The following is an 18,857-nucleotide window of genomic DNA, read 5'->3' as shown; positions in this document are numbered from 1 at the left end:
ATCTTTCTCAATAAATGAAATACCAAATGCTTTGTTTTGCCTCCATGCTCTCATACAAAACCAAGAGAACATAATAAAACTACTTTGCAGATTAAAAAACAAACTCACATTTTATATATTTTATAAAAGAAACCCTACTCTATATCTTGTCAATTATAAGACTTGAGACTAAGCCAGTTCAAACGTCATTAAAGAACTAATTGCCTTCCCCCAAAGTATCATTCTACAAGCCATAGATACGATAACAATGAGAAATACTTAATTTTAATAAACAATAACCACACTAAATAACCTAAATAATTATTAATACTATATTATTAAAATTAGAATTATAATTAATATTTCATAATTAAATATCATTTTCTTCAAATAAAATAGTTATAATTTATAAGACACAAATATAATTAAAATAATATAATTTTCAACTAACAATACTGCAAAATTATAATAAATAATTAGCACAAATATACACTAGCCCTACGTTCTTAAAGATTTTTTTAAAATAAAATAATAAATCCTCTATTACTATATGGTCGGCCAATCCTACCCAACCCAACTGGTGTCCTATGATATCATATAAAGCCCAGTGGAGAATGCTTTAACAAACCAAACCAGGTAACACGCTTACAGGAGCAACAGATTGTTTATTTTACAAAACCCTAGGGTCCAAGGATTCAGTTTTCAATTTTAATCCTTTTTCGGCATTACTTGAACTTTAGCCATGGCGAACAGAGGATTCGAATTCCCCGTATCAGTCGCTGCGGCTGATACACCTACGCCTCTCCCCGGCGTCACTGCGACTTACGCCCCTGGTACCCCCTTCATCGCCAATGCGGGTTACGCGCCTACGCCTTTCTTTGGTGCCACTGCGTCTTACGCGCCTGCACCATCCTTCCCCCGCATTGCGAATTACGCGCCTACGCCTCTCTTCGGCGGCGCTACGGCTTACCCGTCTACGGCTCTCTTCGACGCCCCTGCGGTTTGTCCACCTACGCCATTCTTTGCAATCCCTTCGCAATCTTCTGCTCTGGATGTGGATCTGTCTTTCCGCACTCCGGGCATAGCATTTACTCCACCCACGCCTTCCAACACTCAGGTGGGAAATCCGCCCACTTCCTCAGCAACTCAATCCTCCTCTGTATCGCAACCATCAAATGCGTTTCGAACTGTTGCTTCGTCTTCATCAACCACCAGTGCACCTACAATTACAATTCCTTTATCTGGTGAAGGGACTGCACTAGCACAGACCACTACTTCTGCTGCTGTAACCGTACCAACATCTGGGATGTCATTTTCATCAGGACCAACTTCCACTACCAATTCCGCTGCATATCCCCGTTTTACCTTATCGTCTTCAGAGGCATCTGCAACAAGAACTGCATCTTCAGTAACTGGTAAGTCTCTCTTTCGTAGTTACTGCATTATGGTTTGCCATTTACTGTTTGATAATTAAATTTTCTAGGTTATGGTCAACCTTAAAGGTTTCTTAGTTTTCGGAATGTTGGCAGAGTTTATAGGCTGCCTTGAAATGTTCTTTTCTTTTCCTTTCAAATATCTCAGGCAGGATTAGATCACATTTTTTAAGAATTCTAAATGTCACAACTGCTGAATTAACCTGATAGTCATTACACCACAGTCAGACCTGTTAATAATCACATAAATCAAATATGTTTTTGCGCGCGCTGAGTTTTCATAAACATAGATGAGTATGTGTTTAGAAAATAGTTAGAGCTTCTTGTGATTCGAGATACATGGAACTAACATTTTTTGGTTTTTGTGTTTCGCAGCTAACACTCGAGAGTGCGATAGGGCCATGGAAAAAATATATGCTGCTATGGTAGAGATGGATCAACTTTATGAGAGATTAGCAAGGGCAGAGTTTGTGAGAGGTGTGGCCCTAACTGAGAGAGACCAAGCTCAAGCAGAACGGAATAGTCTGCAGATCCAACCTGATCAGGCCCGAGAGAGGGAGAGACAAATGCAGATAGAGCTGCAACAACTATATGCTACGAATTATGCGCTCAAATTAGAGCGAGATCGTGTGCAACAACTATTTGCCGAGAAAAATGCACTCAAAGTAGAGCAACATCCTGTGCAACAACTATGTGCTAAGATAGATGCACTCAAAGTAGAGCAAAATCGTGTGCTAGGAGAGCTCGAGACAATTCATCAGATAGAGATGCAACAACTATGTGCTAAGATAGATGGACTCAAAGAAGAGCAAGATCGTATGCAGCAACTATGTGCTAAGATAGATGGACTCGAAACAGGCCAAGATCGTTTGCGAGGAGAGCTCGAGACACTTCGTCAGATGAGAGTATCAGATATACAAGTACCGTAGAGGATGGATGCATTGACAATGGAGAATGTTAGCTTGAGAGAGGCACAAGGGAGAGCAGAGGAGCATCCAGAGGGATTCGTTTTTTTATAGCCTCCAGCTCCTAGACCACCTTTAAATTTTGATCTCATATTTTGTCATAGTCGTAAGAGAATATGGATAACTGATTATTGCAAGGACATCTTTTATCAATAATTTGATTTCAGTTTGTGTTTATGTGATTATGTGTTTTTGGTATGATGATGATATAGAAATAAAATGATGTGATGTTATGACAATATTTTAGCTTATGTTTGTAATTCTTTAAGAAATAAAGATAAATAATAGATTCAAACTAGTCATGTGTAAATAATTGAATGAAATTTGGATAAGAATGGAACATAATAAAGGAGGAGATCTTGAAAATAAGGAATCCTTATCGAAGGGCACCTTTCGAGGATTGACATTTTCTTCTAGCTCAACATATTCTTTAATGCTCAGTATTGTTTCGGAGCAAAATTTTAGAAAAAGCTCGTCTACCATTTGATATTGAATAACACAATAAGTTTCTTTGTATTGGGATTTTTCTCTTTAAAGGGTTTTCTTTGCACAAATCACTAAGATGTGGTATGGTTTTTGTTTTTATTTTCTTGCAATTATTATTTTTTCACATACCTTTTGTCATAAATTAGTATATTGAGCATATTTTACACTTCTACTTCTTTTAATTTGATATAGAGCTTGATTGATAAGCTCAAATATTAGGTGTCAGGAAAATTTTTTTCTTGTTCTAACTTTTATTTGGGTTGCAACTTATAATAAAAACATACAAATAGATAGGTTCATCGAAATAAAGGACACTATTGAAGACTTGTACCATGCTAAACAATTGGTTAACAATTAAGATTGGTGATGGTGTTTTTTTGGCTACAGATTTGGATATGTTCAATATGAATGTGACCACAACACATTGAATTAAAGTAAAAAAAATGGAGTATAAATATGCAATGAGACTACTACTACTTTTTCAGATCATGGGATCACTTGATGGAGTTATAGAGACCATTAGTTTGAAACAAAAATGACTAAAGTAGTGGTTAATAAATTGACTTTGAATGTACTAATGAGGCTTTAGTTAGTCATGGGAAATTGAAAAACAAAGGTGAAATACTAAAAAGGGAAAAATAAAGAAATGTATATATCTAATTTATATGAGAGATTTAAATCTCTTAAAAATTCTATGCCTAACTATTGGAATTACAATAAGACCAGCAACAGAGGGAAAAAGGAAAAAAGAAAAATGATGGAGATATCTTTTCAATGGCCTTAATGATTCATGTATTGAAAGATGAATGGTTGATAGAATTTGAGGCTTCTTTTGATATGATGTCTCATCAAGGGTGATTTTTAAAATTATGGTGAATATAATGGTAGAAGCTGTATCTCAATAATATTTTTTATTTGAGCATAGTGAGCAATAGAAAATTCTAATTTTGGTTCCATGATGGACAAGTGAAACATGCCAATGGTGTGATAGACATGCATGGTTTGACATAGAACCTATCATTAGTTATCAAATTCAATTATGTATGGATGCAGGTTGTTTTATCTAATGAAATTTGTAATATGGTGCAAAGAGATATAATGTTTTCTAAAGATGTTTGTGTGCACACTCAACTAGAAATTATACTCTAAAGTGTAATGATTATTTTGTTTGTACAGTTTTTAAAGTATGCACCTTGACTATCATAACAAATGAAAAGGATTTATGAAAGGGAGATATAATTTTTGTGAAAGGTCTTTGTGAGCTTACAATATCAACTTGAAAGTGTATTCTCTCAAATAGAAAGCTTATTTTGTTTGTATAGTTTATAAAGTATGGAGCTCCACTATCATAACCAATGACAGGGAAGATTGGTGTCTCTACTTTCAATGGTCATGATTTTTTAAGCACTTAAGTGGGCTCTAATTTTAAAGAGAAAAATATTTATAGAAGAATCCGTTTTTTATGGTACCAACAAATAACTCGTATAAATGAAGATTATCTAAGTATTTTAAAAGAACTTGAAAAAAATTAGTTAAGGGGATAAATGCAATTGTAATATAGAATTTTATTTATGTGAATATTACATATAAAATAAAACTATATTTAGCTTAAATATAGTTATTGTTGATAAAAAAATAGAATACAAACACCGGTCTAGAGAGATAAGGGTGTGATATGTTAACACGGTTCCTGAATATGTAACTAAGGAAAGAGATTATTCTTTGGGATATCATCTAGGGGCTGCATCCCTAATAGGATATATAAGTAAGTAGTTTATAATGAGTAAAAAAGATGATGAGGGGAATAGAAGAATAGTGAATAGAAGATAGAAAGTATAAATGAGATATAAGGAATGTACTCAATAGATTAAGATATTAATATAAGAGATAAAATTATCAAGCCTCATACTATGTATGGTGTTTTATTTTTGTTTTAATGACAAGAATAGATAGTTGGGACATAAAGTGGGAATAGACCACCTTAGCTACTTGCCTACTTTCTCTAATCACACTACCAACCACATTCAACCCCTATCAAATGGCTAGAACATAGGACACTAAGAATTAAAAACAAAAAATTAACTGCTTGTAGGAAAATTGAGAACAAACATATACTTCTAGATTAGGAATTCAATGTTGTCTACCCCTCCGAATGCTTATCTTTTTCAACCCCTATCAAACAAGTATAACATAGAGAAATAAAAATCCAAAATTCAACATCAGCTACCCTTGGGGAAATTGAGAACAAGCATCTACTTCCAATTATAAACTTGACACCATCTATCAGTAAGAATTTTTACCCTTTCCAATAGTTATACCACAGAGAAATAAAGCTCAAATTTCAAATCTAACCACCGATGGAGAGAACAAGAGTTTTCCAACCGATCCCAAATTCTGAATTCAATTCCATCTAACAATGAATTTTCCAAACGATCTATCATAAGATTGACCTATCGATAGATATGATTGAAGATTACTTCTTCAAAGGAATTAATTACCTGAATTTATTTGCCAACAAATGAATTGAGTTTCCAATTTTTAGTAGAGCCCGCCCTCAAGGCATTAATTATTATGGTTAAATACCTTTCTATTTTTGAAATATTTATGTTTAACTCTCTGCAAAGAAGTACCCCTTCCAGTACAGCTTTGAGTTCAGCTATGTTATTTGTGTCATCTTCTAGATGCTTTTCCAACTTAGCTAAAATTGAACCATCATAGGCATGAACTACACAACCATCTATAAAGGTTCCATGATTACCCTGAGAAATAATATCAAAATTCAATTTATCCCAACCTATCTTAGGAGTAGACCAAACATGATTTTCTCTTTTTATTTTACTTATTTGATCCCCATTGCCAACGCAAAGAGGAATCTTCAATCTAAACCATTTCATTCTAATAGAGCGATTCTAATTTGAAAATTAAACTTTCCTTTTCAAATGACCTCCAATTCTACTATTCATCACTTCAACATTAGCAACTTCCACCTTATTGATGAATGACTCCCAAATCATCTTCTTTCCTTGGAAATTTTTTCAATGTCTCTCTTTACATAGTTTCAATAGGATAATGGATGGGAAAATAATTATCAGACGTCCATATATACAATTCCTATTTAACTCTGACCAACTTTTAAAAAGGTTAAGGATGTCATTGGGAAAAGAAGTGATTCATCCTGGTTCGGAACACAACCATCTCTACTATTTTTGGGAAAAGAGACATCCTGAAATGATATGATTGAATTACTCATCATGGTGTTCACATAAAACACACATAGATGGACCTTCAAAGCCTATTCTCCTAAACCATTCAGCAGTTAAAATTCTCCCTTGAAGAGAGGCCCAAGAGAATATTGGTTCTTTTGATAAACATAATCTATTCTAGTATAATTGAATGGGGATAAATTTTAGGAAAACACATTTAGATGGACCTTCAAACGCTATTCTCCTAGACCATTTAGTAGTTAAAATTCTCCCTAGAAGAGTAGCCAAAAAGGATGCCATGATTAAAACAAAAGTCTTGGAATTTCAGATTGACATACTCCTTGTCACTATCTGTGCATATCTTCCTAATAGAAAGACCATAATACTTCTCTACAAATTCTTTATACATCCTAATTAAATTAAAGACATCACTCTTTTACTTTAGAAATTACGCCCATGTACGCCTAGAGAATTCATCATTCGATGCAAGCATATATTTGGCCCCCCAAAAAAAAGGAGTGAGAAAGAACATGAAGTCACCATGAACTAGGTCCAATTTACTGTAGCATGGTGGTCTATACTCAAAGTAAAAGAATCCTTGAGATTCTTACCAAGCACACAACCTTGACAAACACCATCAGTGAAAGAAATCAGATCAATATCAAAAGATGTCCCTCTCCATTTTTTGGAGTTGAACTGTTTGAGAATGATTGGAAATGGTTTGCGTAAGTTTACATGTTTTGTAAAAGAACCAATAAATTACACAATTCCCACATGTGATTGAGTTTGTGTAGAGATGGATTTTTCCATGGGCCTTCTAGTTGAAATCTCATTGAAAGTTGGCAAGAGACTCTAGTCGAAATTTGTAGATTATGAAAGGAATTATTTTAAATGTAGGAGGTGTTTTTTTACTTGACTCATCATAAATCATTATGTCAATAGTTAAAATTTTCTATTTAGGTGTCTCACAAGACTCCCATGTGGTGCATTGATGCCAAATCTAACAATTATCTAGTTTACCCTAAGATGGTTTCAAGCTCTTCTAGCTCCCTTTGCCAACTTGTTCACTTGGAACTTCTATTTCTCTCCCCAAATAAACAACATGTGCAAGGTGAAAGGGTTTTTACTTTAGATGCATGTTACACTGTTCTTATATAGATATCCAATCTTTTCTCAAGGAGAAGCAATCACATCCTACCAACATTTTTTGTTACTTGTTTAAAAGAATCACTACTTAATGGGACATTTAGGAAGGGTGATGATCATGTTGATTTAGTTTCTTTAGAGGATATGAGGAGAAATCCCCCTTAAATGACGAGGATCAAAATTAAGTCTTCTCGTCCCAATCCGAGCATACACGGATATAGGTCAAGAGGAAAAGGTCTCCTTCAAGAATACACCAAATTCGACTAATGTCATCTTCCAAAATTGAAAAAAAAGGCCAAAGTTAAATTTTATCCATGAGGAGTTCTTCTTTTGTGCAGAAAAAATTGTTTCTAAAATATTTCTACGATATGTAAGTTATATTTTTGATAGAACACCTTTGTGTTGCCTTTTTGCACCCCTTATGGCTAGGGCATACATTTTATATTTCTTTAGAACTTTATATTATAGAAGCTACCTCTTTGATCTAGATTATGTATGGAAATTTTGTTTAAAAATGTGTCTTTTGTAGTGAATGAAATTTGTGTCAAATTGTTTTGGCCAATCAAAGAGCCATAAAATATTTTTCACAATTTTATAACTTAAGAAATATGAATTTAGACTATAGAAATAATAAGAAATATATAACTATTTTAATTTTTTTCATTGTCTATTCATAATATTCTAAATAAAGTGATAAAATATCGGCTTCGGCCTATTACCCAGCAAAAAAGAAATGTAAATAAAGTGATTCTTTTATATAATATAAAATTTCAACAAATTTTATTTCTGAAAACATAATAAAATTTATTAGCTATTTTATAGGGATTTGGTTCAGACTACGCAAATAAATAATTAAACTATTTCATCAGTCGTTATAATTTTATTTTTTTTATTAAATTAAGATTATGCTTTTAAGAAAAATGTATATTTTTAGTATAATGTTTATATTATATTATAAATAGCATCAAAAGTAAGGGCAATGAATAAAATTGCGTAGAAAACTTTATCCAAGATTAAATTTTTTAGAAGGTAAGAAATTAAATACATATCTCAAGAAAAGAAATAAAAACTAAGCATAGCCAAATATTTTCCTATTTATGCTAACAATAAATGAGCTACTAAGGAATAATTTATATATAAAATCAAATATTAAAAATTATGAAAATTAAATTACACTAGAATACAAACACCGGTCTAGAAGCGATTCATCCTAGTTTGGAACACAACCATCTCTACTATTTTTGGGAAAAGAGACATCCTAAATGGATATGATTGAATTACTCATCATGGTATTCACATAAAACACATATAGATGGACCTTCAAAGCCTATTCTGCTAAACCATTCAGTAGTTAAAATTCTCCCTTGAAGAGAAGCCCAAGAGAATGTTGCTTCTTTTGGTAAACATAATCTATTCTAGTATAATTGAATGGGGATCAATTTTAACAAAACACATTTAGAAGGACCTTCAAATGCTATTCTCCTAAACCATTTAGCAGAGTAAATTCTCCCTAGAAGAGTAGCCAAAAAGGATGCCATGATGAAAACAATGTCTTGGAATTTCAGATTGACATACTCCTTTTCACTATTTGTGCATATCTGTCTAATAGAAAGACCATAATAATTCTCTACAAATTCTTTATACATCCTAATTAAATTAAAGATGTCACTCTTTTACTTTAGAAATTACGCCCATGTACGCTAAGAGAATTCATCCTTCGATGTGAGCATACATTAGGGGCCCCCAAAAAATGTAGTGAGAACGAACATGAAGTCACTAAGAACTAGGTCCAATTTACTGTAGCATGGTGGGCTCTACTCAAATTAAAAGAATCCTTGAGATTCTTACCAAGCACACAACCTTGACAAACACCACCAGTGAAAGAAATCAGATCAATATCAAAAGATCTCCCTCTCAATTTTTTGGAGTTGAACTGTTTGAGAATGAGTGCAAATGGTTTGGCTAAGTTTACATGTTTTGTAAAAGAACCAATAAATTATACAATTACCACATGTGCTCGAGTTTGTGTAGAGATGGATTTGTTCATGGGGCTCCTAGTTGATATCTCATTGAAAGTTGGCAAGAGAGTCTAGTCGAAATATGTAGCTTATGAAAGTAATTATTTTAAATGTAGGAGGTGTTTTTTTACTTGACTCATGATACATCATTATGTAAATAGTTAAAGTTTTTTGTTTAGGTGTCTCACAATTCTCCCATGTGGTGCATTGAAGCCAGATCTAACCATTATCTAGTTTACCCTAAGATGGTTTCAAGCTCTTCTAGCTCCCTTTTCCAACTTGTTCACCTGGATCTTCTATTTCTCTCCCCAAATAAACAACATGTGCAAGGTGCAAGGGTTTTTACTTGAGATTCATATTAGATTGTTCTTATATAAAGATCCAATATTTTCTCAAGGATAAGCAATCACATCCTACCAACATTTTTTGTTGCTTGTTTAAAAGAATCACTAGTTAATGGGACATTTAGAAAGGGTGATGATCATGTTGATTTAGTTTGTTTAAAGGATATGAGGAGAAATTCCCACTAAATGAGGTGGATCAAAATTTAGTTTTCTCCTCCCAATCTGAGCATACATGGATATAGGTCAAGAGGAAAATGTCTCCTTTAGGAATAGACCAAATTCTACTAATGTCATCTTTCAAAAACGAAAAAAAAAGGCTAAAGTTAAATTTTATCCATGAGGAGTTCTTCTTTTGTGCACAAAAAATTGTTTCTAAATATTTTTTATGATATGTAAGTTATATTTTTTATAGCACATCTTTGTGTTGCCTTGTTGCACCCCTTATGTGTAGGGCATACATTTTATATTTATTTAGATCTTTATATTATAGAAGCTACCTCATTGATCTAGATTATGTATGGAAATTTTGTATAAAAAAGTGACTGTTGTAGTTAATGAAATTTGTGTCAAATTGTTTTGGCCAATCAAATAGCTATAAAATATTTTTCACAATTTTATAACTTGAGAAATGTGAATTTAGACTATAGAAATAATAACAAATATATGTATATTTTAATTTTTTTCATTATCTATTCATAATATTATATATAAAGTGATAAAATATCGGCTTCAACCTATTACCCAGCCAAAAAAAATGTAAATAAAGTGACTCTTTTATATAATATAAAATTTCTACAAATTTTATTTCTGAAAACATAATAAAATTTATTTGCTATTTTATAGGGATTTGATTCACACTACGCAAATAAATAAGTAAGCTATTTCATCTTAAATTTCATCTATTATACTATATTCTATATTATGATTTAGTTGTCAGTTGACTAATAGTTATATGTAAGGGTAACTATTACAAATATTTTTATTAAAAATTATAAACATTGAAATACACTTTTATTTAGTCGTAAGAGTAAATATTCTATTGGCTAATGACACCACATCCATTTCCTTTTGAAATCAAAAAATCCCATGAACATTAAATTTCATCTATTATACTATACTCTATATTATGTTTTAGCTCTCTACAATATATGAACCACAATTAAGATTATATCAAGTGATGCAAAATTGGGGACAAGATGATTCAACTAGTATGTAAGAATTTTGTCAAAATCCAAGTTTAGTATCTTTCTCAATAAATGAAATAGCAAATTCTTTGTTTTGCCTCCATTCTCTCATACAAAACCAAGAGAACATAATAGAACTACTTTGCAGATTAAAAAACAAACTCACATTTTATATATTTTATAAAAGAAACCCTACTCTATATCTTGTCAATTATAAGACTTGAGACTAAGCCAGTTCAAACGTCATTAAAGAACTAATTGCCTTCTCCCAAAGTATCATTCTACAAGCCATAGATACGATAACAATGAGAAATACTTAATTTTAATAAACAATAGCCACACTAAATAACCTAAATAATTATTAATACTATATTATTAAAATTAGAATTATAATTAATATTTCATAATTAAATATCATTTTCTTCAAATAAAATAGTTATAATTTATAAGACACAAATATAATTAAAATAATATAATTTTCAACGAACAATACTGCAAAATTATAATAAATAATTAGTACAAATATACACAAGCCCTACGTTCTTAAAGATTTTTTTAAAATAAAATAATAAATCCTCTATTACTATATGGTCGGCCAATCCTACCCAACCCAACTGGTGTCCTATGATATCATATAAAGCCCAGTGGAGAATGCTTTAACAAACCAAACCAGGTAACACGCTTACAGGAGCAACAGATTGTTTATTTTACAAAACCCTAGGGTCCAAGGATTCAGTTTTCAATTTTAATCCTTTTTCGGCATTACTTGAACTTTAGCCATGGCGAACAGAGGATTCGAATTCCCCGTATCAGTCGCTGCGGCTGATACACCTACGCCTCTCCCCGGCGTCACTGCGACTTACGCCCCTGGTACCCCCTTCATCGCCACTGCGGGGTACGCGCCTACGCCTTTCTTTGGTGCCACTGCGTCTTACGCGCCTGCACCATCCTTCCCCCGCATTGCGAATTACGCGCCTACGCCTCTCTTCGGCGGGCTACGGCTTACCCGTCTACGGCTCTCTTCGACGCCCCTACGGTTTGTCCACCTACGCCATTCTTTGCAATCCCTTCGCAATCTTCTGCTCTGGATGTGGATCTGTCTTTCCGCACTCCGGGCATAGCATTTACTCCACCCACGCCTTCCAACACTCAGGTGGGAAATCCGCCCACTTCCTCAGCAACTCAATCCTCCTCTGTATCGCAACCATCAAATGCGTTTCGAACTGTTGCTTCGTCTTCATCAACCACCAGTGCACCTACAATTACAATTCCTTTATCTGGTGAAGGAACTGCACTAGCACAGACCACTACTTCTGCTGCTGTAACCGTACCAACATCTGGGATGTCATTTTCATCAGGACCAACTTCCACTACCAATTCCGCTGCATATCCCCGTTTTACCTTATCGTCTTCAGAGGCATCTGCAACAAGAACTGCATCGTCAGTAACTGGTAAGTCTCTCTTTCGTAGTTACTGCATTATGGTTTGCCATTTACTGTTTGATAATTAAATTTTCTAGGTTATGGTCAACCTTAAAGGTTTCTTAGTTTTCGGAATGTTGGCAGAGATTATAGGCTGCCTTGAAATGTTCTTTTCTTTTCCTTTTAAATATCTCAGGCAGGATTAGATCACATTTTTTAAGAATTCTAAATGTCACAACTGCTGAATTAACCTGATAGTCATTACACCACAGTCAGACCTGTTAATAATCACATACATCAAATATGTTTTTGCGCGCGCTGAGTTTTCATAAACATAGATGAGTATGTGTTTAGAAAATAGTTAGAGCTTCTTGTGATTCGAGATACATGGAACTAACATTTTTTGGTTTTTGTGTTTCGCAGCTAACACTCGAGAGTGCGATAGGGCCATGGAAAAAATATATGCTGTTATGGTAGAGATGGATAGGGCCATGGAAAAAATATATGCTGCTATGGTGCAACAACTATGTGCTAAGATAGATGCACTCAAAGTAGAGCAAAATCGTGTGCTAGGAGAGCTCGAGACAATTCATCAGATAGAGATGCAACAACTATGTGCTAAGATAGATGGACTCAAACAAGAGCAAGATCGTATGCAGCAACTATGTGCTAAGATAGATGGACTCAAAACAGAGCAAGATCGTTTGCGAGGAGAGCTCGAGACACTTCGTCAGATGAGAGTATCAGATATACAAGTACCGTTGAGGATGGATGCATTGACAATGGAGAATGTTAGCTTGAGAGAGGCACAAGGGAGAGCAGAGGAGCATCAAGAGGGATTCGTTTTGTTATAGCCTCCAGCTCCTAGACCACCTTTAAATTTTGATCTCATATTTTGTCACAGTCGTAAGAGAATATGCATTTTGTCCTCATATTTTTTCATAGTCGTGAGAGATGGGGTATAGTATGTGTATATGGATAACTGATTACTGCAAGGACATCTTTTATCAATAATTTGATTTCAGTTTGTGTGTATGTGACGATGTGTTGGTATGATGATGATATAGAAATAAAATGATGTGATGTTATGACAATATTTTAGCTTATGTTTGTAATTCTTTAAGAAATAAAGATAAATGACAGATTCAAATTAGTCATGTGTAAATAATTGAATGAAATTTGGATAAGAAGGGAATATAATAAAGGAGGAGATCTTGAAAATAAGGAATCCTTATCAAAGGGCATCTTTCGAGGATTGACATTTTCTTCCAGCTCAACTTATTCTTTAATCCTCAGTATTGTTTTGGAGCAAAATTTTAGAAAAATCTCTTCTACCATTTGATATTGAATAACACATTAAGTTTCTTTGGATTGGGATTTTTCTCTTTAAAGGGTTTTCTTTGCACAAATCACTAAGATGTGGTATGGTTTTTGTGTTTATTTTCTTGCAATTATTATTTTTTCACATACCTTATGTCATAAATTAGTATATTGAGCATATTTTACACTTCTACTTCTTTTAATTTGATATAAGGCTTGATTGATAAGCTTAAATATTAGGTGTTAGGAACAATTTTTTCTTGTTCTAACTTTTATTTGGCTTGCAACTTTTAATAAAAACATACAAATATATAGGTTCATCAAAATAAAGGACATTCTTGAAGACAAGCTTATTGAAACTTACTAGAAAATGAAGGACATTCTCTTAGACAAGCTTATTGAAACTTACTAGAAAAAAAGGCAAAGGGTTTCATGAGACACTCCTTGATAGATTTTGTTATCTAGACTACACATTGAGTAGTGATCATAAATGTTTTTGAGAAGAAGTTGTGAGACTTCTACCATGCTAAATCATTGGTTAACAATTAAGATTGGTGATGGTGTTCTTTTGGCTACAGATTTGAATATGTTCAATATGAATGTGACCACAATACACTGAATTAAAGTAAAAAACATGGAGTATAAATAAGCAATGAGACTACTACTACTTTTTTAGATCATGGGATCACTTGATGGAGTTATAGAGACCATTAGTTTGAAACAAAAATGACTAAAGTAGTGGTTAATAAATTGACTTTGAATGTACTAATGAGGCTATAGTTAGTCATGGGAAATTGAAAAACAAAGGTGAAATACTAAAAAGGGAAAAATAAAGAAATGTATATATCTAATTTATATGAGAGCTTTTAATCTCTTAAAATGTCTATGCCTAACTATTGGAATTACAATAAGACCAACAACAAAGGGAAAAAGGAGAAGAATAATTCTATAATATGGTAGAATAATTTTATAATATGGTAGAATAAGACCATCTAGAAGAATAATTCTATAATATGGTAGAATAATTTTGACAACTTTTTATATATCTTTTGTGAGATGTTGTAACTTCACTTTTTTGGATGTGCTCTACATGCATATGGGCTGTAATATGGATATGAGCTATAATGTACATATGTAGATGCCAAATTTTCTATATAAAATATCAATGAGTTGTAATGTGCATATCCAAATGCTAAATTTTGTATAAAAAACAACAATGAGTTGTAATGTGCATATCTAGATGCTAAGTTTTGTATTAAAAAACAACGAGTTGTAATTTGCATATTTAGATGCAAAATTTTATAAATATAAACAATAATGAGCTTGATCGTTTATATAAGATGCCAAATTTTATATAGAAAGTGTCCATGGGCCTGATTTGCAAATTTTGAGAGCCTAAATTTGTACCATTTGATTATAAATACATTTGTAATAAACTTGTATCATTTTTCCAAGTGTTTTAGGAAAGTTTTCAGTTATTACTGAATTCCCTGATTTAAAGGGCTAGTAGGAATAGTCCAAATCCAAGATAGGACTTTTGTAGGTAGCGACAACATAACCGCATAGGTTCAAACAGACCTTCCATAGGTGCCACGATCTCCGAGTTACGCTACGTCAAAGTTTGACCATTTTTTTCCGCTTTGAGCGCTTAAGAGAAAACATCGCTACGAGGTGGCTCGTAACGATTGGACATCTTGGGAAGCAAGACAAGGGCACACCTAGCGTAAACATGACCACCTGAACATGCTCATGCTGACGGTTCGTTCCCATGACAAGCAAAACGAAAGATGCACTATTTTGCCACCTCTCCAATAAAATACTTATTTTGTTTGTATAGTTTATAAAGTATGTAGCTCCACTATCATAACCAATGACAGAGAAGATTGGCTACTCTACTTTTAGTGGTCGTAATTTTTTAAGCACTTAAGTGGACTCTTATTTTAAAGAGAAAGATATTTTAAGAAGAATCTTTTTTTTATGGTACCAACAAATAACTCATATAAATGAAGATTATTTAAGTATTTTAAAAGAACTTGAAAAAAATTAGTTAAGGGGATAAATGCAATTGTAATATAGAATTTTATATATGTGAATATTACATATAGAATAAAACTATATTTACTTTCAATATAGTTATTTTTGATAAAAAAATACAATACAAACACCAGTCTAGAGAGATAAGGGTGTGATCTGTTAACACAGTTCCTGAATATGTAACTAAGGAAAGAGATTATTCTTAGGGATATCATCTAGGGGCTGCATACCTAATAGGATATATAAGTAGGCCATTGCCAATGAGGTTAAAAACATGATGAGGGGAATAGAAGAATAGTGAATAGAAGATAGAAACTATAAATGAGATATAAGGAATGTACTCAATAGATTAAGATATTAATATAATAGATATAATTATCAAGCCTCATATTATGTATGATGTTTTATTTTTGTTTTAATGACAAGAATATATAGTTGGGACATAAAGTGGGAATAGACCACCTTAGCTACTTGCTTGCTTTCTCTAATCACACTAGAAACCACATTCAACCCCTATCAAATGGCTAGAACTTAGGACACTAAGAATTAAAAATAAAAAATTAACTGCTCCTAGGAAAATTGAGAACAAACATGTACTTCTAGATTAGGAATTCAATGTTGTCTACTCCTATGAATGCTTATCGTTTTCAACCCCTATCAAACAACTATAACATAGAGAAAAAAGAATCTAAAATTCAACATCAACTACCCTTGGGGAAATTGAGAACAAGCATCTACTTCCAATTATAAACTTGACACCATCTATCCCTAAGAATTTTTACCCTTTCCAATAGTTATACCATAGAGAAATAAAGCTTAAATTTCAAATCTAACCACCAATGTGCAGAACAAGAGTTTTCCAACCGATCCCATATTTCTGAATACAATTCCATCTAACAATCAATTTTCCAAACGATCTGTCATAAGATTGGCCTCTCTATAGATATGATTGACGATTACTTCTTCAAAGGAATTAATTACCTCAGTTTAGGTGTCTCACAAGACTCCCATGTGGTGCATTGATGCCAAATCTAACAATTATCTAATTTACCCTAAGATAGTTTCAAGCTCTTCTAGCTCCCTTTGCCAACTTGTTCACTTGGAACTTCTATTTCTCTCCCCAAATAAACAACATGTGCAAGGTACAAGGGTTTTTACTTGAGATGCATATTAAATTGTTCTTATATAGATATCCAATCTTTTCTCAAGGAGAAGCAATCACATCCTACCAACATTTATTGTTGCTTGTTTAAAAGAATCACTACTTAATGGGACATTTAGGAAGGGTGATGATCATGTTGATTTAGTTTGTTTAGAGGATATGAGGAGAAATCCCCCCTAAATGAGGTGGATCAAAATTTAGTTGTCTCCTCCCAATCTAAGCATACATGGATATAGGTCAAGAGGAAAAGGTCTCCTTCAAGAATACACCAAATTTTACTAATGTCATCTTCCAAAAAGGAAAAAAAATGGCTAAAGTTAAATTTTATGCATGAGGGGTTGTTCTTTTGTGCACAAAAAATTGTTTCTAAAATATTTTTATGATATGTAAGTTATATTTTTGATAGCCCACCTTTGTGTTGCCTTGTTGCACCCCTTATGGCTAGGGCATACATTTTATATTTATTTAGATCTTTATATTATGGAAGCTACTCCATTGATCTAGTTTATGTATGGAAATTTTGTCTAAAAAAGTGTCTGTTGTAGTGAATGAAATTTGTGTCAATTTGTTTTGGCGAATCAAATAGCCATAAAATATTTTTCACAATTTAATAACTTAAGAAATATGAATTTAGACTATAGAAATAATAACAAATATATATCTATTTTAATTGTTTTCATTATCTAGTCATAATATTATAAATAAAGTGATAAAATATCGGCTTCGGTTTATTACCTAGCAAAAAAAAAATTTAAATAAAGTGAATCTTTTATATAATATAAAATTTCAACAAATTTTATTTCTGAAAACATACTAAAATTTATTAGCTATTTTATAGGGATTTGATTCACACTATGCAAATAAATAATTAAACTATTTCATCAATAATTATAATTTTTTTTTTTTATTAAATTAAGATTATGCTTTTAAGAAAAATGTATATTTTTAGTATAATGTTTATATTATATTATAAATAGCATCGAAAGTAAGGGCAATGAATAAAATTGGGTAGAAAACTTTATCTAAGATTTAATTTTCTAGAAGGTAAGAAATTAAATACATATCTCAAGAAAAGAAATAAAAACTAAGCATACCCAAATATTGTCCTATTGATGCTCACAATAAATGAGCTACTAACGAATAATTTATATATAAAATCAAATATTAAAATTTATGAAAATTAAATTACACTAGAATACAAACACCGATCTAGAAGTGATTCATCCTAGTTCGGAACACAACCATCTCTACTGTTTTTGGGAAAAGAGATATGATTGAAGATTACTTCTTCAAAGGAATTAATTACCTTAATTTATTTCCCAACAAATGAATTGAGTATCCAATTTGTAGTAGAGCTTGCCCTCAAGGCATTAATTATTATGGTGAAATACCTTTCTATTTTTGAAATATTTATGTTTAACTCTCTGCAAAGAAGTACCCCTTCCAGTAGAGCTTTGAGTTCAACTATGTTATTTGTGTCGTCTTCTAGATGATTTTCCAACTTAGCTAAAATTGAACCATCATAGGCATGAAGTAAACAACCATCTCTAAAGGTTCCATGATTACCTTGAGAAGAAATATCAAAATTCAATTTATCCCAACCTATCTTAGGAGTGGACCAAACATGATTTTCTCTTTCTATTTTACTTATTTGATCCCCATTGCCAACGCAAAGAGGAATCTTCAATCTAAACCATTTCATTCTAATAGAGCGATTCTAATTTGAAAATTAAACTTTCCTTTTCAAAAGACCTCCAATTCTACTAGTCATCACTTCAACATTAGCAACTTCCATCGTATTGATGAATGACTCCCAAATCATCTTCTTTCCTTGGAAATTTATTTAGTTACTCTCTTTACATAGTTTCCATAGGATAATGGAGGGAAAAATAATCATCAGACCTCCATATATACAATTCCTATTTAACTCTGACCAACTTTTAAAATCGTTAAGGATGTCAATAGGAAGAAAAGTGATTCATCCTAGTTTGGAACACAACCGTCTCTACTATTTTTGTGAAAAGAGACATCCTAAAACGATATGATTGAATTACTCATCATGGTGTTCACATAAAACACATATAGATGGACCTTAAAAGCCTATTCTCCTAAACCATTGAGCAGTTAAAATTCTCCCTTGAAGAGAAGCCCAAGAGAATGTT

At 32.5% G+C, this 18,857-nt stretch overlaps 1 protein-coding gene across 1 annotated transcript; it reads left to right on the top strand.

The window, feature by feature from the left end:
• The first annotated feature begins 721 nt into the window (after positions 1-721).
• Positions 722-13,033, top strand: LOC131053149 (cell wall protein DAN4-like). Its single transcript, XM_059218741.1, has 5 exons — positions 722-1,394; positions 1,788-2,332; positions 11,536-11,794; positions 11,880-12,209; positions 12,603-13,033. The coding sequence occupies exons 1-5, from the start codon at positions 722-724 to the stop codon at positions 13,031-13,033; spliced, it is 2,238 nt and encodes a 745-aa protein (XP_059074724.1).
• Positions 13,034-18,857: the final 5,824 nt, after the last annotated feature.

The sequence above is a fragment of the Cryptomeria japonica genome, chromosome 4, assembly GCF_030272615.1.
Source record: "Cryptomeria japonica chromosome 4, Sugi_1.0, whole genome shotgun sequence".
Lineage (NCBI taxonomy): Eukaryota > Viridiplantae > Streptophyta > Pinopsida > Cupressales > Cupressaceae > Cryptomeria > Cryptomeria japonica.
This window is presented reverse-complemented; position numbering and strand designations above follow the sequence as displayed.

Bases quoted from the DNA above. Each gene is read 5' to 3' on its own strand.
- LOC131053149 (XM_059218741.1), top strand. From the start codon at position 722: ATGGCGAACAGAGGATTCGAATTCCCCGTATCAGTCGCTGCGGCTGAT. The intron at 2,333-11,535 runs GTACCGTAGAGG...CTTGAACTTTAG, and splicing joins TGAGAGTATCAGATATACAA to CCATGGCGAACAGAGGATTC. The intron at 12,210-12,602 runs GTAAGTCTCTCT...TGTGTTTCGCAG, and splicing joins AACTGCATCGTCAGTAACTG to CTAACACTCGAGAGTGCGAT.